Source organism: Lissotriton helveticus, chromosome 1_2 (genome assembly GCF_964261635.1).
Source record: "Lissotriton helveticus chromosome 1_2, aLisHel1.1, whole genome shotgun sequence".
Classification (NCBI taxonomy): domain Eukaryota; kingdom Metazoa; phylum Chordata; class Amphibia; order Caudata; family Salamandridae; genus Lissotriton; species Lissotriton helveticus.
Genome location: NC_136058.1, coordinates 366,301,339 through 366,325,292, shown reverse-complemented (window position 1 = coordinate 366,325,292; position 23,954 = coordinate 366,301,339). Strand labels below are relative to the sequence as shown.

The following is a 23,954-nucleotide window of genomic DNA, read 5'->3' as shown; positions in this document are numbered from 1 at the left end:
TGTTGTGTGTGGTTCAGGTTCTGATGACTCCGGGGTTTGGTATGGTCTGATTCTAGGTGTGGTTCATGTTTGGACACCCCCTGCATTTGTATGGTCTGGGTTCTGATACCTCGTAGGTTGGGTGTGGACTGTTCTGATCGCTCCAGGGTTGGGGATAGTCTGGATTCTAATACCTCCTGGCTCCTCTGATGCCTCATGGTTTGGGTGTGGTCCAGATCTGATACCTTCTATCTTGGTTGTGATCCAGGTTTGGGTATGGTCCTACCTCTGATACCTCCTGGCTTGGTTGTGATCCAGGGTTCGGTATGGTCCTGCTTCTGATGCCTCATGGTTTGGGTGTGGTCCAGGGCTCAGTATGGTCCAGGTTCAGATGCCTCCTGGGATGGAGCTAGTTCAGGATCATGAATAGGTCTCTTGCCACTGAATTGTGTAACCTGTTATGGGGATTAAGCAAATTATGAAAACACTTGCTTCTCTCTCTACCTCACCAGATCTGCACAAGAACGGGCTTTTGGGGGAGGCTTATCGGATCCGTGAGACCGTCCCCAGTTGCCTCCTGACCTGGATATCGCACCCCGAACGCTGGCTGAGGGTAAGTCTGCACAAGCCACTAATGATGTGTAAAAATAAGAAGAAAAATGGACTTTTATAAATTGCCACTTTTATACATAACTGAATTAATAGATACAAAGTGAGAATGGTCTGTAAATATTTAAGTAAATAGAAAGGAGATTGAGGTATCAGAACAATTTGTCACTCCTTTGTTGACTGTTTTCTCCAGAGAGAGGTAGGCAACATCATTGATCTCTGAACAATAGGTTGTGTTGCCAGAATGTAAGGAGTATTGGTGAATTAGTAACCTCAAGGCCCTGGCATAAAGCAACCTCATGATAGTCTGTAACCACATGTAGCCAGATGTGGAATAAAGTCCTGACAAGAGGCTGAGAAGACCAGTCATGTGGAAAAGTTCCCCAAGAAAACCCCATCCACCTGCAGGAAGGGTGATGCAAAGTGGGGGCACATGATACTAAACTAAGGTTCTCTTCCAGGGGATCGTCATCAATAGTCATAAGCATTAGAATATTCCCGCCCATGCGCGGGACCCCGGAAACACTATATTATATGTGCCCCACATATATATACTCATATATATATATACATATATATATATATATATATATATATATAAACAAGCAATTGCTGCCAAATTCACAATAGAGCTGGATTATGCTGTAAAGAATTTCCACCATACATGAAACATATGCATTAGAAACATGAAAAACAACACCAAAGATTGTTTTGAAACTGTTTTAATGCTGAAAAAGCAGTAGAAATTCTTATTATATCCTGAAAGCATAGAAAGCTCCCAGGCTGCATTGCAAACATACAGTCTAAAAAGACTGAAAAGCTTACCTGTAGCTGCATGCTACAAAAAACTGACACCGTGCCTTTAAGGCACTCATGACCCCCAGTATCCAATCATGCCTCAGGGGTGACAGTTGGGTCAGTTGTTCTTTCCGGCTCCTTCAGGAAGGATCCTGGTTACACAGCTCCACTCTTTTTCTGTTTCTGACAGAAAATTCTCACAGTTTTTTACATTTTTAACCTTACTTCGACGTTTTTCAACTAGTCAAGTAGGTTTTCTCTTGTTGGTTGGCATTTTCATCTTGATATGCCTTCCCTTTTTGACAAATGCCCTTCTTGTGGCAAGAAGAAGGCATAGACGGACAGCCATGAGGTATGCATCCTTTGCCTACCTGAAGACCATGACCCAAGGACCTGCCCTCACTGTGAGTCCCTGTCAGCAAGAACTATGAAAGACAGGGAGAGAATTCGAGTCTATGGCCTAGCCCATAGGTCTACTAGAGGGAGGTCCCCAGCCAAGAAGAGCTCCAAGAGGTCCAGAGAACCCTCAAAGGGCGAGTCTTCTCGTCCTGCAGCTTCAGCGTCGGGCTTGGCGCTGAGAAAGGAGCAACCGGTGGGTCATTCTTCGAATAAACGACGTTTATCAACGTCGACGGCGGGCTCGCTGTCAAGAAGATTGGGTATGTCGTCGTCGATATGTCCAGACCCTCCGCCATCGTCAACTCGGCGACGATTGGCGTCGAGAGATAAGACCCCTCCGCCGTCGTCAACCAGGCGACGATCGGCGTCGAGGTGCGTTATACCTCCGCCGTCGTCAACCTGGCGACGACCGACGTCGAGAAGTGTGACTCCTCCGCTGACGTCAAGGCGATGTTTGGCATCGAGGGGTAAGGAGCCTCCGCCTTCGTCGTTGTCATGACGTTCGGCGTCGAGAGCTGGCTCACCTCTGTCGTCGCAGGCTAAGCGACCGACGTCGGGAGCCACAAGTCCTGCGCCGTCGACAACCAGGCGTCGATCGGCGTCGAGGAGGAGATCTTCGTCGACGTCGCGTCGACGTTCGGCGTCGAGGGCGACCAATACCCCTCCGCCGACGTCACGTAGACATTTGACGTTAAGAGAGGAAGCTCCGTCGTCGGCCACACAACGCCGCTCGACATCGAGAGACCATCATTCCTCACGCCGTTCGCCGTCGAGGCATACGACGTCGAGATTGCCTGATCCACCGGCGCCACAGAGAGAGTCGGCGTTGAAGGAAAGGACTCCATCGACGGCGGAGCAGAGCCGGTCGACGTCGAGAGGTCATCATCGCTCGGAGTCGAGGCATGCGCCTTCAGAGCATTCGAGGTCGAGGCACCATGAACGGTCCAAGTCGACGTCGAGACACCATGAACACTCGGCTACGAGATCCAGGGATGGGTCAGTGATCCTAGTGACTGAATCAGCCTCCCTTCACTCTTCTGGCTCTTCCAGAACCCCGTCAAGATCCAGAAGTCCTGCCCGCAGATCTAGAAGTCCTGCCCGCAGACCTCCCACTGATGGTGTGCAGTTGTCTCCCAGATGGTATATGCCTCTGCACAGTTGGCGAGACTCAGGGACTACAAGACGGCTGCAGGAATATGTCAGCCCAGTACACAGATCTCCTCTGCAAAGACTGGTCGAGGAAGTGGACAGTCGCAGCCCTCCCAGGCACAGAGAAAGATCGCGTGTGAGGGTAGCTGCATCTCGTTCCCCTGCACAGGAAGAACGCTCAGGGAGGTCTCACAAGAGGAGGCGCACTCGTTCCCCTAGACGGGAGGAACTTGCCAGAAGATCTCGCGAAAGAAGAGCTCGAACACCAGCTACTTCTCCTACCACTTCTACCCGCTCTTCCATACGGGATTACTCCCCCACTTTGGTTGATAGCCCTGTCTCTAGGGTTTCCTCGGTGGACGATATCAACACCTATCATGATGCCCTACAGAGGGGTGCACTGAAATTAAACATCGAGCTGTCTGTGCCACAGGTCTCCATGACAGTGATCTTTGAGACTCTTCACCAAAAGTCGGGGTCTCGTCCAGTGCTACCGTTGGTCCCAGGAATTATGGATCCTGTCAATGATGTGTTCCGGGCTCCATATTCGGTAAAAGCGGTGCCGGCTCGCATCCAAAAGAAGTATAAGACCGCACCCTCTGAACCGATCTTTGTGAAAGCGGACCCGCCCACCGACTCAGTAGTCGTGGCGGCAGCACGAAAAACCCACTCAATCTCTCCCTCCACCTCAACTCCTCCTAATAAGGACAGCAAGCTGCAAGACTCGTGGGGCGGCAAGGTCTGCAGTTCTGCCGCTTCGACGCTGAAGGTTTCTAGCGCGGCTGCCCTTTTAGGCAGGTACGATAGAGCCTTATGGGACTCAAAGGAGCGTTTTAAATCAAAATTGCCTAAGGAGGACCAACAAGACTTCGAGGAGACCCTGACGGAAGGAAGTCTGGTGGCTAACCAGATAATTAGCACTGCTGCAGATGTAGCAATACTGGCGGAGCATTCATATGCCCATGGGGTATGTGCCAGACGTTCATCGTGACTGCGCCTGACAGGCCTCAAGCCCGATGCTCAACAACGCATTCTGAACCTCCCGTTTACCGGATCATCTATCTTTGGTCAGCACACGGACGACGAGATGAGTCGGATGAAAGCCGAGATCGACACCGTCAAGGCAGTCGGCTTAGAAAAAAAGAAAGAGTTTAAACGCTGTTTCAAGACCAACAAAGGCAGAGGAGCTCAACAGAGGGTTCAAACCCCTCAGTGGTCCCAAAACAAGACCCAGGGCAAGATCCAGTTTCGGCGTGGTAAAGCCGGCCGAGGTAGAGCAGTCCTCTACCTCGACGAGAGGAGGAAAACAATGAGCACTGGCTTCCTCTGGCGCGTGTTTCAAAACATCTGGCAGAGTGGGGCAGCATCACAAACGTTCGGTGGGTGCTGAATACACTGCGCAATGGATATGCTCTTTGTATCCGTGCGCCTCAACAGGACATTCCCCCAAAGAAATCTCGTCCGCACCAACTCGATCTTCTCCAAAAAGAGGTGACGGCTCTTCTCCAAAAACGAGTTATAGAAGAGGTGCCTCCCTCACAAAGGGGAAAAGGAGTCTACTCCAGATACTTTCTTGTCCCCAAAAAACATCAGGAAAACAAGTTCCGGCCCATCCTGGATCTTCGTGTTCTGAACAAGAACATAGTCAAGGATAAGTTCCACATGCTTGCTCTTCACCAAATATGTCCACATCTGCAAGTAGGAGATTGGATGTGTTCGATGGACTTGCAAGATGCCTACTTCCACATTCTAATTGCCATGTGACATCGGAAGTTCTTAAGGTTTCTGGTGTCCAGCAAACACTACCAGTACAAGGTCCTGCCTTTTGGGCTAAAGTCAGCGCCAAGAGTCTTCACCAAATGCATGGCAGTGGTGGCAGCCTTCCTGCACAAAAAAGGACTTTTCGTCTATCCCTACCTAGACGACTGGCTCCTAAAAGGCCCATCTCCTCAACAGGTAGAGAAAGACTTCCACCTTTGCCTGCTACAATTGCACAGGCTCGGCCTCCACGTCAACATAGAGAAGTCAGTACAACTACCAACCCAATCCATTCACTACCTGGGCTCCGTTCTGGATACAAAATTGGGAAAAGCGTATCCTTCGGAGGAGAGACTATTTTCTATGCAGCAGAAGTGCAGAGTTCTACTACAGTCCCAGAATCCAACAGCGCATCAAGTAGCGTCTCTGTTGGGTTCCATGGCTTCCTGCATCTTCCTGATTCCTCACACCAGGCTGAGGATGCGACCTTTGCAGCAGCCTCTGGAGGATCAATGGGATCAGTCGACAGGGCTCTGGGAAGACCGGATCAATCTTTCTCAGGTGACGGAGACCTCCATCAAATGGTGGACTCACCCTCGCAACCTTCTGGTGGGAGTGCCTTTTCACCAACCTCTCCCGACACAGTCTATAGTCACAGACGCGTCTCTCCAAGGCTGGGGAGCACACATGGGGTGTCTACAGATTCAAGGAAGGTGGTCAGCAAAAGAACATACCTACCATATCAACATGCTGGAGCTTCGAGCAGTCCATCTGGCTCTGAAGTCCTTCCTTCCTGCACTCAAATCACACTCCAAACGGACAACACGACGACCATGTTCTACCTGAACCAGCAGGGCGGAACTCGGTCACGTCCTCTCTCTCTGGAGGCACAAGCCATCTGGCACTGGCTGCTCGCCCGGAACCTCACAGTAGTAGCGGTGCATCTCCCAGGAGAGCTAAATATCAAGGCCGACGCACTCAGCAGGCACTTCGAAGATCAGCCAGACTGGGTGCTGCATGACGAGGTGGTGGCAGACCTCTTCCATCGCCGGGTCGTCCAGAAATAGATCTGTTCGCGGACGACGAAAACTCAAAATGCCACACCTTCGCGTCCAGATTCCACCGTCCAGGGACAAGGGGGAATGACCTTTTGATGGACTGGTCAGGGACATTTGCTTACGCATTTCTTCCTCTGCCCCTGATTCCGAAGGTGGTGTCCAAATTCATCAGATCCAGCATGACCATGATCCTGGTAGCCCCAGACTGGCCTCGGCAGTGGTGGTACCCGGACCTTCTACAGCTATCGGTGCTTCCACCCAGGAGACTGCCCCGCAGGCCGGACCTGCTGACCAAGATGGGGGGGGGGATTCTTCATCCCAACCTTCCCTCACTGCACTTAACAGCATGGCTCCTGAGGTCCTACAATACGGACATTTAAATTTGCTGCCTGATTGTATGCATATTTTAAAGGAAGCGAAACGACCCTCCACAAGAACGTCTTATGCGTTTAAGTGGAAGAGGTTTTTTCTTTGGTGCAGAGAACGTCACTTTGATCCCTCATCAGCACAGGAGGATGTGATTCTGCCTTACCTGCTGTACCTAGCAAGATCTGGTCTTAAATATACTTCGATCAGGGTGCACCTCTCGCCCATTACGGCTTATAGGAAGTCTCCTACTCAGGCCTCCTTCTTCCAGATGGAGGTGGTCAAGGACTTCTTACAGGGGTTGAAGAAAGTGTACCCCCCCTGTTAGAAACCCTTCTCCTCTGTGGGAATTAAACCTAGTGTTGTCTAAGTTGATGGGCCCCCTCCTTGAACCCATCCACAGAGCTTCCTTGCAACACCTATCGTGGAAGGCCGCTTTTCTAGTTGCAATTACATCAGCGCGCAGAGTAAGTGAGATACAAGCGCTGTGTACAAAAGAACTCTACACTGTTTTCCATCACAACAGAGTAGTCTTAAGGGCACATCAATCCTTTTTACCTAAGGTTGTCTCTGATTTTCATATAAATCAGTCTATTTCTCTTCCTTCTTTTTTTTCCAAACACTACGACCCCAGCTGAGCGGTCGCTGCACTCTTTAGATCTCAAAAGAATCCTTAAATTTTATTTGGAAAAGACCAAGGAGAGTAGGAAGACGGACCAATTGTTTATCAACTATGGTCCGCTGAGAACGGGCTTTCCAGCTGCCAAGAGATCCATCTCCAGATGGATTGCCTCCTGTATTAAATTGGCTTATCAGCTTGCAGGCAAGCTCTTACTTTTGTCACCTAAAGCACACTCTACTAGGGGGAAAGCGGCCACAGTAGCTTTCCTGCATGATGTCCCTACGTCAGAGATTTGCAAGGCTGCAACCTGGAGATCAGTTCATACCTTTACAAGGCGTTCCTGTCTAGAATCTGATTCCAGGACTGATACTCAAGTAGAACAAGCCTCTTTGAGGAATCTATTTGGGTAGCCTGCGGCCTGTACAAGCTTAGTTTTTCTAGGCTTAGTAATGTTATTACTGTATTGTTACTCCTTTGCCTGCAGGGAGATGAGGTGAGGCTCGCTATTCTATTCTAATGCTTATGACTATTGATGAGGATCCTCTAGAAGAGAAGGATTAGTTACTTACCTGTAATCCTAGTTCTCTTCCAGGGGTATCCTCATCAAAGTCATAAGCAACCCTCCCGCCTCCCGGGGCAAAGGATCTTTATTAAATTGGAGATATTGTTAACCTATTTGTTTCCATGGTTTTTCAGTCTCCGAAAAGAACAACAGACCCAACTGTCACCCCTGAGGCATGATGGGATACTGGGGGTCATGTGTGCCTTAAAGGCACTGTGTCAGTTTTTTGTAGCTTTTCAGTCTTTTTAGACTGTATGTTTGCAATGCAGCCTGGAAGCTTTCTATGCTTTCAGGATTTAATAAGAATTTCTACTGCTTTCTCAGCATTAAAACAGTTTCAAAACAATCTTTGGTGTTGTTTTTCATGTTTCTAATGCATATGTTTCATGTATGGTGGAAATTATTTACCGCATAATCCAGCTCTAATGTGAATTTGGCTGCAATTGCTTGTATATATATATATATATTCACTGAAAAAACCATAGGTTATAGATCATATATAGTTAGGAATTAGCATTTACAAAACCTTGAAAATTCACTGAAAAAACCATAGGTTATAGACCATATATAGTTAGGAATTAGCATTTAAAAAACCTTATTTTACTCACACAAAACCATTGAAATTCCATATATAGTTAGTTGCACTAACTATATATCGCGCACCCGCAATCCACTGCTGATGATGTCACATATTACATCATTCATGACATGGTCAGTGACATCACTGATGACATCACTGATGACATCTCAAATGACATCACTGATAACAACATCCAGTGATTTTATGTTTCTGTAAAGTTTAAATATGTCTTACATATTGAAGAATGAGTGGATGTATAAGTGTCTGGACGAAGGATTTAGTAGGTGCATGACTGACTGTATGAGTGAGTGATTAAATGTGTCTCACTGAGTGCATGGGTTAGTGACTAAACTGTCTTAATTTGTGCATCATTATGTCTGTTGTTCTGTAAACTGCTGCATGTGTTGATCAGTAGCTATATGAGTAACTATATGGGTTATTGATTGATTGTCCAAGTATTTGTATGGGAGACTGAGTGTGTGTGTGGCTGGCTGGGAGGTGTGTGACTCTGTGCAGCTCAATGTGTACTTATATCAATGATTGTATAACAAGGTAAGTATGTGTTAGTATATGTTTGAAAATATAAGGTGCTCTATGTTTAACTGTATAGACAAGAAAATGGAAGTGTGATTGATTCTTTACAGGACTGACTAGGTGTGTGAGTAACTCCATGGATGAGTGGCAGAGTGTGAGTGTCTGTATAGGTGTATGAGTGCATATGATAGTGTTGTAAAGATGAGTGATTGTATGTATGAATGATTGTATGGGTGAATGAGTGAATGTGTGTGTAGACGTAGGAATCAGTGAGTACATATGTAGTAACTAGTATTGGTGTGTCAATGGTTTCAAAAATTATACTCTGTATTTAACACTGGGTGAAACAGAGGTTATATTAAAATATGAGGAGATGCATTGTATTGTCACATGAATGATATCATCAGTGATGTGGTCATTGATGTCAAATGAGATGTCATCAGTGATGTCATCAGTGATGTCATTTGAGATGTCATCAGTGATGTCATCAGTGATGTCACTGACCATGTCATGAATGATGTAATATGTGACATCATCAGCAGTGGATTGCGGGTGCGCGATATATAGTTAGTGCAACTAACTATATATGGAATTTCAATGGTTTTGTGTGAGTAAAATAAGGTTTTTTAAATGCTAATTCCTAACTATATATGGTTTATAACCTATGGTTTTTTCAGTGAATTTTCAAGGTTTTGTAAATGCTAATTCCTAACTATATATGATCTATAACCTATGGTTTTTTCAGTGAATTTCAATGGTTTTTTAATAGCAAATATCATAAGCTGTCGAATGTCAAGTACGTGGTAAGTGAAAACATTTTCGTGTTTATGCACACTGATCTGCTTTGAATGGTGCCCCTCCCCTCATTTCTATTAGGAGTACTCTCTCTTTGCACATAGTGAAGGGTAGTTAACGCAGGCCTTTGCCCCCGTTGTAATACGTCGTGCCTGCTTCTCTCTCCATTTGATTGATTGTTATCCAAGTATTTACTGTTTTAGAATTGGTTCTCTTTGGTTCATTCTCTATTTACAAACAAACACAGAGTCGCAATACTCTGTTTAGCCTTTGCAGATAACGAAAAATCATGTAAAAAAAAAAGAAAAGGAATCGAGCAAAATCAGTAGGCCACTAACGGGATCTCTTTTTGACCTCGCTAAAATAGAAACATTAGGAACAACCCCTCATGACAAATACAAAACTAGTGAAATGAACTGAACTCCACACAATGATGGCTGCAAAACAGCTCGGCTCCTCCACCCACCCCGCCCAAAATAACGATAAAGAGCGGCTGCCATGATTGGTTGCGGAATGGCCACGACGGAGCTACGAAATGGTACTGCTCTCATGCTAACCCCAGCTTCAGTCTGAAACATCCAGAAACACTGTAGACTACCAATTCGATCAGTTCCGGTAGCGCCCCAATGTAACCCGGTAGAGAAGAACTAGCCCTCCCCTCTTTGACTGATGGTTCTTGTTGCCTGTCCCTTCTGTTGTCATTTAACCGAACTATTTAGCCTGCTGAAAGGGGTTGTGTTCCGACCGCTGGTTGGTGGAGACATTTTGACTATATTCTGGACCTGCGTTGTCGCGTAATGCGTCATATGACGCGCCGCGTTAGCGCATCCGGAAGTCATCCGGGGCGCGCAGCGCGTAACGTAAGCATAACAAGTCATGTGACTTGTTAATAAAACTTTTCATTGGTTCATTTTACTTTTCTTATTCTAATGATGAAAGGCTTGGTCATATGACCTAAAAATTACGCTTTTTATTACTTCCGAACATTATTTTTTCTTAAATATATGTTATAATGTTCCAGGCTAATGTACTTTCCCGGAAAATTTACAACTGTCCTGCAAGTAAAATATATTCTTTTTTCGAGAAAAAGAGCGTTTCTTCGTCCCATGACGGAGCCGTTGAGCAAAAGAGGGTCGACCTGCTGTCTTAGTCGCCGATACGCCTGAATATGAGATTCTTATCGATCACTTTATGTTGCAGGAATAGAAAACACAACAGCCCTTGACCATTTATCTTTACTGCGTTCCTTCGTATTATACCTTTTACCCTTCATGTAATTGGTCTGCTTTATTTCACTTGCCTTTTAATGATTCTAAAACAGTGACTATTATTAAAAACTTTACCAATGATATACTACTACCATGTTTTCTTTTAAAAACCTTTATTGTGAAAATTTCATTATACAAATACGAGCCTATAACCACGTGGGCCGGCCACGGAGCAAACTGTAATCGTATATGATGAGTAGACATTTACACTGTAGAGGAACGTAACGGGCGGGCAATTAGGTTGCAAGAACTAAGGTATCTAACAGTTACGGAATCGGTGGACGTACATTTTATAATTAAAATACGACAGGGCCAGTTACAATAAAATTATCTAGATATACATTTGCGGGCAAGTACCATGGGTGACGTTAATTCGAACTTTCAATAGTACAGTAATCAATAACACATCAGAACTTAATATCAATAGGGATGTCGAAATATTCAATCAATTCTCGTCCCCGCCCGCCATGTGCTTCAAAACTGCATACGTATCTCGTGATTTCAAGGTTCTGCAACCAGTACACAACAAGGAGTTACGAGTCCCATTTATTCCGGCGCCATTTTGGGCGAGGACGGGCAGGTCCAGGATATAGTCAAAATGTCTCTACCAACCATCGACTATGATGATGTTCATATGCTGTATTTATTAGAGTAACACTCATCTGTCCACATGAAATTAATTTGCCACAATCTAAACATGTCATTTTAATCTTTCCAAAGTTCTTCTAAATATTTGGGACCGTTTCCCTTGCCTCTGATGCTGTCAGTGCCACTTCTTTGATGAATGTACTAGCAGGTCAGGGGTTCTCCTCCAAATCTCTCTTTTATGCAGCACTATAATTAATTGGTGCCACCTCTCCATATGACGATGCATGGTATAGTTACCATAACTATATTTTTTTTCGGTTCCTCTGGAGAGTTCATCGTGGCAGATGAAGCGTGTAACGTACCGGGCATTTACCTTTTTTTGCATGTACAGGAAAGGAAAAAAAAATCGAGCGTCCGAGTTCTAAGGTGTCCCAGGGCCATTTTAGTGGACAAGGCCCAAATCCAAAGAACAGGCCGCCATTTTGAGAGTCCTGTTGCAGCCGCCTGTCGCTGTAGCATCAAGAGCAGCCGAAACTCAGCTGAATGGCAACTGAAACGGTAAAGGGGCGCCCCACTACAGCAGACGAGCCTCCACCTAGGAAGTCCCGTTCACGCCGCCTCCCCCCCCCCCCCCTTCGGGCACCCCACGCCGTTATTCGGAGCAGTATTGTAGGATGGCCACACCAGTGCGGCAACTTGCTAGACATCACCTCGGTGGTAACCGAATCTCAACGCCTTGTGGTGTCTTCTATTCAGAAAACATTGTTATGCTGCCTTCGACCTATTCGCCGCAAGTGCGCACACAACTCAACTGCATAGCTTGCTAGACACCACCTCGGTGCCATCCGGATCTTGGAATCTCAGCGCCTTTTGGTGTCTTCTCTTCAGAAAATATTGTTGCGCTGCCTTTGGCCCCATTCGCACATCGGTCCGCTACTGACTCCATCTCACAGGCTAATGGGGCGCCCCACGCCGAGTTTCAGCATTGTAGGATGACCACACCAGTACAGCAACTTGCTAGACATCACCTCGGTGCCATCCGGATCTCGGCGCCCCACTGCAGATGAAGTGCCTCTCAACTATGAAACCACCACGGTGACATCCGGATCTTGGCGCGTTGTGCTGCCTTCGGCCTATTCGCACATCGGTCCGCTACTGACGCCATCTCACAGGCTAATGGGGCGCCCCACGCCGAGTTTCAGCATTGTAGGATGACCACACCAGTACAGCAACTTGCTAGACATCACCTCGGTGCCATCCGGATCTCGGCGCCCCACTGCAGATGAAGTGCCTCTCAACTATGAAACCACCACGGTGACATCCGGATCTTGGCGCGTTGTGCTGCCTTCGGCCTATTCGCACATCGGTCCGCTACTGACGCCATCTCACAGGCTAATGGGGCGCCCCCCGCCGAGTTTCAGCATTGTAGGATGACCACACCAGTACAGCAACTTGCTAGACATCACCTCGGTGCCATCCGGATCTCGGCGCCCCACTGCAGATGAAGTGCCTCTCAACTATGAAACCACCACGGTGACATCCGGATCTTGGCGCGTTGTGCTGCCTTCGGCCTATTCGCACATCGGTCCGCTACTGACGCCATCTCACAGACTAATGGGGCGCCCCACGCCGAGTTTCAGCATTGTAGGATGACCACACCAGTGCACCTTACTAGACACCACCTCGGTGCCATCCGGATCTTGGCATCTCAGCGCCTTGTGGTGTCTTCTATTCAGAAAATATTCTTGCGCTACCTTTGCCCCATTCACACATCGGTCCGCTACTGACGCCATCTCACAGGCTAATAGGGCGCCCCACGCCGAGTTTCAGCATTGTAGGATGACCACACCAGTACAGCAACTTGCTAGACATCACCTCGGTGCCATCCGGATCTTGGCATCTCAACGCCTAGTGGTATCTTCCATACAGAAAATATTGTTGCGCTGCCTTTGGCCCTATTCGCACATCGGTCCGCAACTGACACCATCTCACAGGCCAACAGGGCGCCCCACGCCGACTTTTACCATTGTAGGATGGCCACACCAGTACAGCAACTTGCTAGACATCACCTCGGTGCCATCCGGATCTTGGCATCTCAGCGCCTTGTGGTGTCAGTCAGAAAATATTGTTGCGCTGCCTTTGGCCCCATTCGCACATCAGTCCGCTACTGACACCATCTCACAGGCCAACAGGGCGCCCCACGCCGACTTTTACCATTGTAGGATGGCCACACCAGTGCCACAACTTGCTAGACACCACCTCGGTGCCATCCGGATCTTGGCATCTCAGCGCCTTGTGGTGTCTTCTATTCCGAAAATATTGTTGCGCTGCCTTTGGCCCCATTCGCACATCGGTCCGCTACTGCCGCCATCTCACAGGCCAACGGGGCGCCCCACGCCGACTTTCAACATTGTAGGATGGCCACACCAGTGCGGCAACTTACTAGACACCACCTCGGTGCCATCCGGATCTTGGCGCGTTGTGCTGCCTTCGGCCTATTCGCACATCGGTCCGCTACTGACGCAAACTCACAGGCCAACGGGGCGCCCCACGCCGACTTTCAGCATTGTAGGATGGCCACACCAGTGCTGCAACTTGCTGGACACCACCTCGGTGCCATCCGGATCTTGGCGCGTTGTATTGCCTTCGGCCTATTCGCACATCGGTCCGCTACTGACGCCGCCTCACGTGCCAACGTATTTTCTCCGCATTTTATACCCTATGCCGCATAACAGGTCATGTGACTTGTTTATAAAACTTTTCATTGGTTCATTTTACTTTTGGTTTCCTAATGATGGAAGGCTTGATCATATGACCTAAAAACAACACTTTTCATTGGATGAAAACTTTTTTTTTTCCCGAAGGATGAAAGCCCCACCTTGTTTCTGGATGTTTCAGACTGAAGCTGGCGTCAGCATGAGAGCACCACCATCTCGTAGCTCCGTCGTGGTCATTCCGCGAGCAATCATGGCAACCGCTCCCCACCAGAAGCCTACAGGAGTCGGGGGCCCCCAAAACTTTTGATGAATCCTCAAGGCGGAGGGGACGCTTTCGAGAATGGGGTCCAAGACCTAGCAGACAAGCGTCCGATTTCCAAGGTGTCCCAGGGCCATTTCAGTGGACCAGGCCCAAAAAGGAAACAGCCTGCCGCCATTTTGAGAGTCCTGTGACAGCCGCCTATCGCTGCACCACAAGAGTGGGCGCAACTCAGCTGAATTGCGGCTTTTGACACAGTGGACCAAAAACGGACGGAATGGCAACTGAAACGGTAAAGGGGCGCCCCACTACAACAGATGACACTCCACCTGGAGAGGCCCGTTCACGCCGCCTCCCCCGGGGCGCCCCATGCCGTTATTCGGAGCAGCATTGTAGGATACCAAAACCAGTGCGGCAACTTACTGGACATCACCTTGGTGCCATCGTTCTGCTGCCTTGGAACTATTCGCACAACAGTTTGCTACTGATGACCCACCCCCCGCGACGCCCCACGCCGGAAATCTGGACGTTGTGCTGCGTTGGGACTATTCGCACAGCCGACCGCTACTTCGTTGTTTTTCCCTAAAAATGTTTATATGTTATTACTATTTTTGTTTTCTTGTATATATTTATAAGTTATTAAAGTTTTATAATCTTACTACTTTGTCGGAGTGCTATATATTTTTAATGTGACACATAATTGTAAAAACTTTGATGTACAAAGAGTCATCCCTGGAATCTTCCGCTTCAGGCTCGGTCCCCTCCCCAATCACAATACAGGATGGTTTTCAGATAATAGGAACGCGTCTGCTGTGACGGATCTCATCGAGTGTGGGCCTTGATCTACTATAACTCCTTTGAAGAGGGGTGATTCTTTACAGCTGGGGCCATAAACTACATCTGCAGGGCTAGCTGATACCCTAGGACCGGCCTGGACAATCGGACACAGAGGAAAAGGAGTGTCAGAGGGTGCGGTAGTGAATAGGGCGAAAGGGAGGTGTCGGGCGGGCACAGGGTGTGATTCTCAGGGAAGAGCAGCGCAGATGGGGGGAGGTTTATTACCCATGCATAAGACAGAGAGCGGGGGTGACCACTGCCTGGGGGAGATGCTTGCGAGGGTGGGGAGCCATGCTAAGGATCGACAGCGTGCACAGAGTGGGTCTGGTCAAGGCATCTAAAATGGCTGCCGTGCACGACAAAAGTGTGGCATTTGAAAAAAGACAAGATGGCGCAGACAATGTTTTTCAACACTTCCTGATTTCCTTCGAATCGAACGTTAACAGACGTTGGGGCATATTACCAAAGTTAAGCGATATTTATCCCTAACGATGCTTAGCAACGATTTTTTTACCGCTAAGCATCGTCAGAAATTATCGCAGATAAACCTTGCTATTATCAAGGTTTATCGCAAATACGATAAAAAACGACCGCAATGCATTAATATCGCTGAAAACTCAGCGATATTCATGCATTACCGAGCTAATGCTCTTAGCCATGTTATCCACCTCCCATTGGATAACATGGCTAAGAACTGCTCAGGGCAGGTGCTAGCTTTTGGAGATATTCGCGCTTATCTCGAATATTTCCAAAAGTTGATAATAGGAGATAGCGATGTTAGCGACTGTTTCCAGTCGCTAACATCTTGGCATGCCCACTTTGCATGTCATTAGTGATAAATATCACTCACATGCAAAGTGGGGCCCAAGATGGTCGCTATCTCCTACTAGCCGTCGCTAACTGGTGTTAGCAACAGCTAGGTAATACAGATATAATTTTATCTCCGCGAAGCAGAGCGCTGTTACAGATATATATCTTTTTTTGAACGTTAATTTCTCAAAATCCACTGAAGCACATATATTGAGACCTAGCAAAGGCACATCGAGCTACCAGTCCCTACAATTTTGCCAAGTTTCGTGCAAATCCATTCAGCCGTTCGATTATTATTATTATTTTTTTTTTGCCCCGCGGGGCCCTTTTAAAACCTCCACATCAAACCTAAGAGGTCAAGGAGGATCTACTATGCCCCCTTATGGTCATTTGCCCCTTCGCTTTGGCCTCCTCTTGTCTCTCGATCCTACCGAGAGACAAGATGGCGGCCGCTACGGACTGTTTGCAATGTTTACAGACGCCGGAGAACCAATCAGCTTCGCAAACCTCCGTTACGCGAAGCGGAGCGCTGTTACAGATATATATCTTTTTTTGAACGTTAATTTCTCAAAATCCACTGGAGCACATATATTGAGACCTAGCAAAGGCACATCGGGTTACCAGTTCCTAATATTTTACCAAGTTTCGTGCAAATCCATTCAGCCGTTCGATTATTATTATTATTATTATTTTTTGCCCCGCGGGACCCTTTTAAAACCTCCACATCAAACCTAGGGGGTCAGCGAGGATCTACTATGCCCCCTTATGGTCATTTGCCCCTTCGCTTTGGCCTCCTCTTGTCTCTCGATCCTACCGAGAGACAAGATGGCGGCCGCTACGGACTGTTTGGAATGTTCACAGACGCCGGAGAACCAATCAGCTTCGCTTCACAAAGCTCCGTACCGCGAAAAGTCCGCGAACCGGAGCGTTGCCCGGTCCGCTGTTACAGATATATATCTTTTTTTAAACGTTAATTTCTCAAAATCCACTGGAGCACATATATTGAGACCTACAAAAGGCACATCGGGCTACCAGTCCCTACAATTTTGCCAAGTTTCGTGCAAATCCATTCAGCCGTTCGGGCTAAAAGTGAGGCCAACCGCCCTATGGAAAACTCAATGTTAAAAACACGTTTTGGGACCCCCCTTTTTTCTCGGCCCCCCCTTGACGAACCCCCCCCCAAATTTTCAAGGGCTGCTCAGAAACAAAATGTGCCATTTTCCTGAAAATGTCAGCCAATTCCGTCCACAAACGCCAAAGTTATTAGACATAGAATTTTCAAAAATCCCATAGAGAAAAAATCCTAACTATATATACCTACTGGCGACCGCCAGTAGGTAATATATATATATATATATATATATATATATATATATATATATATATATATATATTATATGAGTATATATATGTGGGGCACATATAATATAGTGTTTCCGGGGTCCCACGCATGGGCGGGAACATTCTAATGCTTATGACTTTGATGAGGATACCCCTGGAAGAGAACTAGGAGTACAGGTAAGTAACTAATCCCTCTGTGCCATCACATTTCTGTTCCATCACGGTTCAGGGTGAGAGACACCGCTGATACCACCTACCTTAGAGGGGTCTGAGGGGGACAACTGACATCACAGAGCTCTGGAGAGTGTTTCTGTGACATTGCAGTCATTCACTTGACGCCCACTCCCATCTCTAGAAGGAACCATGGTCTACATAAAGCCTAATGGAAGTAGATGTTGTGCCATAACTAGAGAAATAGTCCCTGTTGTGCAGGTACCCTGGGTCAGTGTATTTTTTTGGCCAACACACACATGCGATCACACCCTGCCCCTCTACCCAGCACATGTGGAGGTGCTGCCACTCACCTTGGGGTTGGAGTAAATTTAAATGAAGAATGGGCCAGCTTTCTAGAGAGAATGCACACAACCCGCAGAGAAGACATTCATGAGCAACCAAAAAAGGAAATTACATTACTGTTGGCAGGGGTTTAAGTTTGTACATTAACGTAGAGTACCTGTTGTTGGCTCATTATTTTCAGGATGTGGGTGGTGAATGTTCACTGTGCCTTAAGTTGAGAGTGATCAGTGCAGGGTCACTGTTCAGGAAGGGACTAATGCTGGGTAGGTAACGACCTAATTGTTTGTACCATCTTCTAGCTGAGGGTCTGAAAGCGCTCATCGTCGTTGTGTTGGTGCTTGGCTGTTTTTCATCGAGTGATCTGCTAAAAGTGCAGATTGGTTCTGGATATTCGGTCACTGTGTGAGTGTGTGCATGCGCACACAGACAGTGGTTTTGTTGGATATATAGAACACAGTAAATGCATGCTTCACCTCTTTAGGATATATAGTTATTCAGTGAATGGAAGTGTGCGTCTTTAGAATATCTGACGACACTGTGAGTACAAAGGGTGCTTCTTTACGATATCTGATCACTCAATAAGTGCAGAAGGTGCAGTCTTGTGGTATCTGATCACTAGATGAGTGCAGAGTTTGCGTCTTTAGAATATCTGATGACTCAGTGAGTGCAGAGTTTGCATCTCTAGAATATCTGATGACTCAGTGAGTGCAGAGTTTGCGTCTTTAGAATATCTGATGACTTAGTGAGTGCAGAGGGTGTTTTTTTTTAATACCTGACTACTCAGTGACTCCAGAGAGTACTTATTTGGAATATCTGATGACTCAGTGAGTGCAGAAGTTGCGTTTTTAGAATATCTGAATACTCAGTGAGTGCAGAGGGTGCTTATTTATCATATCTGATGACTCAGAGAGTGCAGAAGTTGCTTCTTTATAATAATGAGTCCAGAGGGTACTTCTTTAGAATATCTGATGACTCAGTGAGTACAGAACTTGCTTCTTTAGAATATATGATTACTGAGCGACTGCAGAGGGTGCTTCTTTAGAATATCTAATGACTCAGTGAGTGCAGACGTTGCTCCTTTAGAATATCTGAATACTCAGTGAGTGCAGAGGGTGCTTCTTTAGAATATCTGACGACTCAGTGAGTGCAGAAGTTGCTTCTTTAGAATGTCTGAATACTCAGTGAGTCCAGAGGGTACTTCTTTAGACTATCTGATGACTCAGTGAGTGCAGAAGTTGCTTCTTTAGAATAGCTGATTACTCAGTGAGTGCAGAGGGTACTTCTTTAGAATATCTGATTACTCAGTGAGTGCCGAGGGTGCTTCTTTAGAATATCTGATTACTCACTGAGTGCCGAGGGTGCTTCTTTAGAATATTTGATTACTCAGTGAGTGCAGAGGGTGCTTCTTTAGAATATCTGATTACTCACTGAGTGCCAAGGGTGCTTCTTTAGAATATCTGATTACTCAGTGAGTGCCAAGGGTGCTTCTTTAGAATATCTGATTACTCAGTGAGTGCCAAGGGTGCTTCTTTAGAATATGTGATTACTCAGTGAGTGCTGAGGGTGCTTCTTTAGAATATCTGATTAATCGGTGAGTGCCGACGGTGCTTCTTTAGAATATCTGATTACTGAGTGACTGCAGAGGGTGCTTCTTTAGAATATCTGATTACTGAGTGAGTGCAGAGTGTGCTTCTTTAGAATATCTGATTACTGAGTGAGTGCCGAGGGTGCTTCTTTAGAATATCTGATTACTGAGTGAGTGCAGAGGGTGCTTCTTTAGCATATCTGATTACTCAGTGAGTGCAGAGGGTGCTTCTTTAGAATATCTAATGACTCAGTGAGTGCAGAAGTTGCTTCTGTAGAATAGTGAGTCCAGAGGGTACTTCTTTAGAATATCTGATGACTCAGTGAGTGCCGAGGGTGCTTCTTTAGAATATCTGATGACTCAGTGAGTGCCGAGGGTGCTTCTTTAGAATATCTGATTACTCAATGAGTGCCGAGGGTGCTTCTTTAGAATATCCGATTACTCAGTGAGTGCAGAGGGTGCTTCTTTAGAATATCTGATTACTCAGTGAGTGCGGAGGGTATTTTCGAATATCTGATGACTCAGTGATTGCAGAGGGTGTTTTTGTGAATATCTGACTACCCAGTGACTCCGGGGGGTACTTCTTTAGAATATCTGATTACTGAGTGAGTGCAGAGGGTGCTTCTTTAGCATATCTGATTACTCAGTGAGTGCAGAGGGTGCTTCTTTAGAATATCTAATGACTCAGTGAGTGCAGAAGTTGCTTCTGTAGAATAGTGAGTCCAGAGGGTACTTCTTTAGAATATCTGATGACTCAGTGAGTGCTGAGGGTGCTTCTTTAGAATATCTGATTAATCGGTGAGTGCCGACGGTGCTTCTTTAGAATATCTGATTACTGAGTGACTGCAGAGGGTGCTTCTTTAGAATATCTGATTACTGAGTGAGTGCAGAGTGTGCTTCTTTAGAATATCTGATTACTGAGTGAGTGCCGAGGGTGCTTCTTTAGAATATCTGATTACTGAGTGAGTGCAGAGGGTGCTTCTTTAGCATATCTGATTACTCAGTGAGTGCAGAGGGTGCTTCTTTAGAATATCTAATGACTCAGTGAGTGCAGAAGTTGCTTCTGTAGAATAGTGAGTCCAGAGGGTACTTCTTTAGAATATCTGATTACTCAATGAGTGCCGAGGGTGCTTCTTTAGAATATCTGATTACTCAATGAGTGCCGAGGGTGCTTCTTTAGAATATCCGATTACTCAGTGAGTGCAGAGGGTGCTTCTTTAGAATATCTGATTACTCAGTGAGTGCGGAGGGTATTTTCGAATATCTGATGACTCAGTGATTGCAGAGGGTGTTTTTGTGAATATCTGACTACCCAGTGACTCCGGGGGGTACTTCTTTAGACTATCTGATGACTCAGTGAGTGCAGAAGTTGCTTCTTTAGAATATCTGATTACTCAGTGAGTGCCGAGGGTGCTTCTTTAGAATATCTGATTACTCAGTGAGTGCCGAGGGTGCTTCTTTAGAATATCTGATTACTCAGTGAGTTCTGAGGGTGCTTCTTTAGAATATCTGATTACTGAGTGACTGCAGAGGGTGCTTCTTTAGAATATCTGATTACTGAGTGAGTGCCGAGGGTGCTTCTTTAGAATATCTGATTACTGAGTGAGTGCCGAGGGTGCTTCTTTAGAATATCTGATTACTGAGTGAGTGCCGAGGGTGCTTCTTTAGAATATCTGATTACTGAGTGAGTGCCGAGGGTTCTTCTTTAGAATATCTGATTACTGAGTGAGTGCCGAGGGTGCTTCTTTAGAATATCTGATTACTCAGTGAGTTCTGAGGGTGCTTCTTTAGAATATCTGATTACTGAGTGACTGCAGAGGGTGCTTCTTTAGAATATCTGATTACTGAGTGAGTGCAGAGGGTGCTTCTTTAAAATATTTGATTACTGAGTGAGTGCCGAGGGTGCTTCTTTAGAATATCTGATTACTGAGTGAGTGCAGAGGGTGCTTCTTTAGGAGATCTGATTACTTAGTGAGTGCAGAGGGTGCTTCTTTAGAATATCTGATTACTCAGTGAGTGCTGAGGGTGCTTCTTTAGAATATCTGATTACTCAGTGAGTGCCGAGGGTGCTTCTTTAGAATATCTGATTACTCAATGAGTGCTGAGGGTGCTTCTTTAGAATATCCGATTACTCAGTGAGTGCAGAGGGTGCTTCTTTACTGTATCTAATCACTCAGTAAGTGCAGAAGGTGCAGTCTTATGGTATCTGATCACTAAACGAGTGCAGAGTGTGTTTGCCTAGCGTGTCTAATAATCTCATGTACACTGATGCCGATTTCTTAACACGGTTCTGTTTTAATTTTCAGTCTGGACCATCTCAATGATCATCCAACTTGAAGACAAAACAAGATGGAAGAGTGATCCAACCAGCAGTCAAAAGAAGAAATATGAAGCAGTGCAGTGTTTACATTACTATTACATTCATTCCATTTAGCCTCTGAGTTGGCAGCGTGAATGGACTGTGAGTGAGAGCAAGCGCCATCTTTCATGGTGGCTAACCTCAGGCCTGACCCACTAAGCGACCCACTCCTTGACATGGACTGTGACCCTCCATCAGGTGCCCTCACCCTAAGCTCAAGAGTCCGGAAGCTCCACAACAGGGGGCAAAACCAAAGAGCCATTTCCGGGGATTAGGTGGTAGGTGTTATCTGCTGGGTCCAGAACTAGCAGGCATTCTCACCTCCCTAGACATGCCTGACAAGAGCACATGGCCATTCAGAGATGGAAATGTGTGCAGACAGTCCTTTGAGTGTCAGCAGTCAATCCAAGGAGTGTGGTCAGCACTCCTATGAATGTGGCCAGCCAGCCAAGTCCTGAAAATGTGAACAGTCACTCCTCAGAATGTAGGCACAAACTTGTGAGAGTGTGAACATTCACTCCTGGGAGTGTAGTTAGACACACATCGGGGTGTAGTCAGACACTTCTGGGAGTGTAGTCAGGCACTCCTGTGGTTGTAGACAGTCAATACTGTAAATGCAGCCAGCCTGGGAATGTAGGCTTCCTGAACTGTGTCCTGCTGTGACCCACTGCCACGGATGGCACGGAGACACAGGATCATCTCGCAAGCTCTACTACAAATGCCAGTGTGATGGGCCCCATCTTGCCAATTGCCCAAACATTATATATTATATTTATACAGTATTATATTAAGGAAATAATATTTATTTATGGAACAAATGTACTCTTTTTTGATAATAGTATTGTTATTCTTTACTGTAAGTACAGTTGCTTCCAAGCCGCATGCGCAGTCTGGGGTGGAATGGAAAGCCACATTGCACCAGTGTGTGGAGACCGCTTCCCTACTAGACCGCTGTCCGAGATGGAGCCGAAGGTGCATGTTTCCGGTTATAAAGACAGAGCACCTTCTTGGACTCCTGTTCAAGCTAGGGATGAAAGTTGAAGGCCATGTCCCTCCTAGACTGAGATCCAGGTTGGAAGGGAAGTAACAACGCAATGCATCTGCTTTCAGAGAACCAACCCGCCCTGGGCTAAGATTAAGATCTGGAGTGAAACGCCTGTAGAGACCCTCATAGTGACCCACCATCTTGGAATGAAAGCCAGAACTGAGCAAGACAAATTATCTCCATTGAAATGCTTTTAGAGAACCTCATTGTGAGCCCACCGCTCTTGGACTGAGAACCAGACCTGGGAGAACTAAGCATATACGGCTAGTCCCTTCCTAAATTGAAGACTAAGTATGGAGAAGACATGATGGTCACAGTCAAATGAATCTTCCTAAACTGGAGGCTTGGTATGGAGGATACATGATGGCCACAGTGCATCTGGCCATTCATAGCGGCAGACTAGGTGCGAAAAGGACATAATGGGCACAGCACCTCGATCCTCTATAAGCTGCAGACTAAGCACTGCATGAGTGGACGGCCGCTGTGCGGCTGCTTTATGAAGCACAACCACTGCTAGACTCAGTGACAGCTATAGCATGGGATTACTTGCCTGAGTGCAGCAATGGTAGGCTCCACGTCCACTCCCAGCTCCCAGCATACATGGAAAAGGGAGAATATTTTAGCCGGGCTGTGCTAGAGCCCACTCCAAGCTATGAGAAAACAAAGAAAAGATAAAAAGGGCAGAGGCAAAGAAATATTTTACAATTCTGTTCTTCCACTCTACTTGGTTGCAGGAGCTTCAAAATGCATTGATACACATGAGGGCATGGAGGTGGTAATTGTACTGATAAACTGTTCTTAAATTATTGTGCAAATACATTGATGAATAAAACACTTTCAAAAATACAGTTTATTTTTCTTTGAAAAACTCAGAAAGCAGAAACAATGATTGTATGTTGGGTGTTGATAACACTGGCAGGAGTCTCTGTGCACAAGAGATGCTGAAATCATATGTTCATCTGTACGTGTGAGGAGAAACATAGCAAGTGGTAGTAGCATTCAACAGTGACTAAGGGTGGAGGGTGGATGCTGTTACTATATGGAAAAGCTAATTATATATGTGGAAAATTGGTACAAAACTGGCTGCACAAGAAGAAATTATTAGTAGGACACAAAGCAGACCCAGGCGTGGGGTGAATAAATATCAGTGAGATGCACATAGACAGTACTGCATGTTCTCCAGCACTGGATCTTTCATAGATACACACACTCAAAGCTGAGCCAGGCGTGGGGTGAATAAATATCGGTAGGGACCCTAGCGAGACGCACATAGACAGTACTGCATGTTCTTCAGCACGGTATCTTTCATAGATACACACACTCAAAGCAGAGCCAGGCGTGGGGTGAATAAATATCGGTAGGGACCCTAGCGAGACGCACATAGACAGTACTCAATGTTCTCCAGGAATGAATATTTCAT

The 23,954-nt window shown here is 46.3% G+C and overlaps 1 protein-coding gene across 1 annotated transcript in view; it reads left to right on the top strand.

Annotated features, from left to right (window-relative positions):
• The window catches only part of LOC144803894 (uncharacterized), a 250,413-nt gene extending 227,039 nt beyond the window's left edge, over positions 1 to 23,374 (top strand). Inside the window, exons 16-17 of the mRNA XM_078671883.1 lie at positions 492 to 592; positions 21,437 to 23,374. Of these exons, the coding sequence (XP_078528009.1) occupies positions 492 to 560 (69 nt within the window). The 3' untranslated portion in view covers positions 561 to 592; positions 21,437 to 23,374. The remainder of the gene's footprint in view (positions 1 to 491; positions 593 to 21,436) is intronic.
• Positions 23,375 to 23,954: the final 580 nt, after the last annotated feature.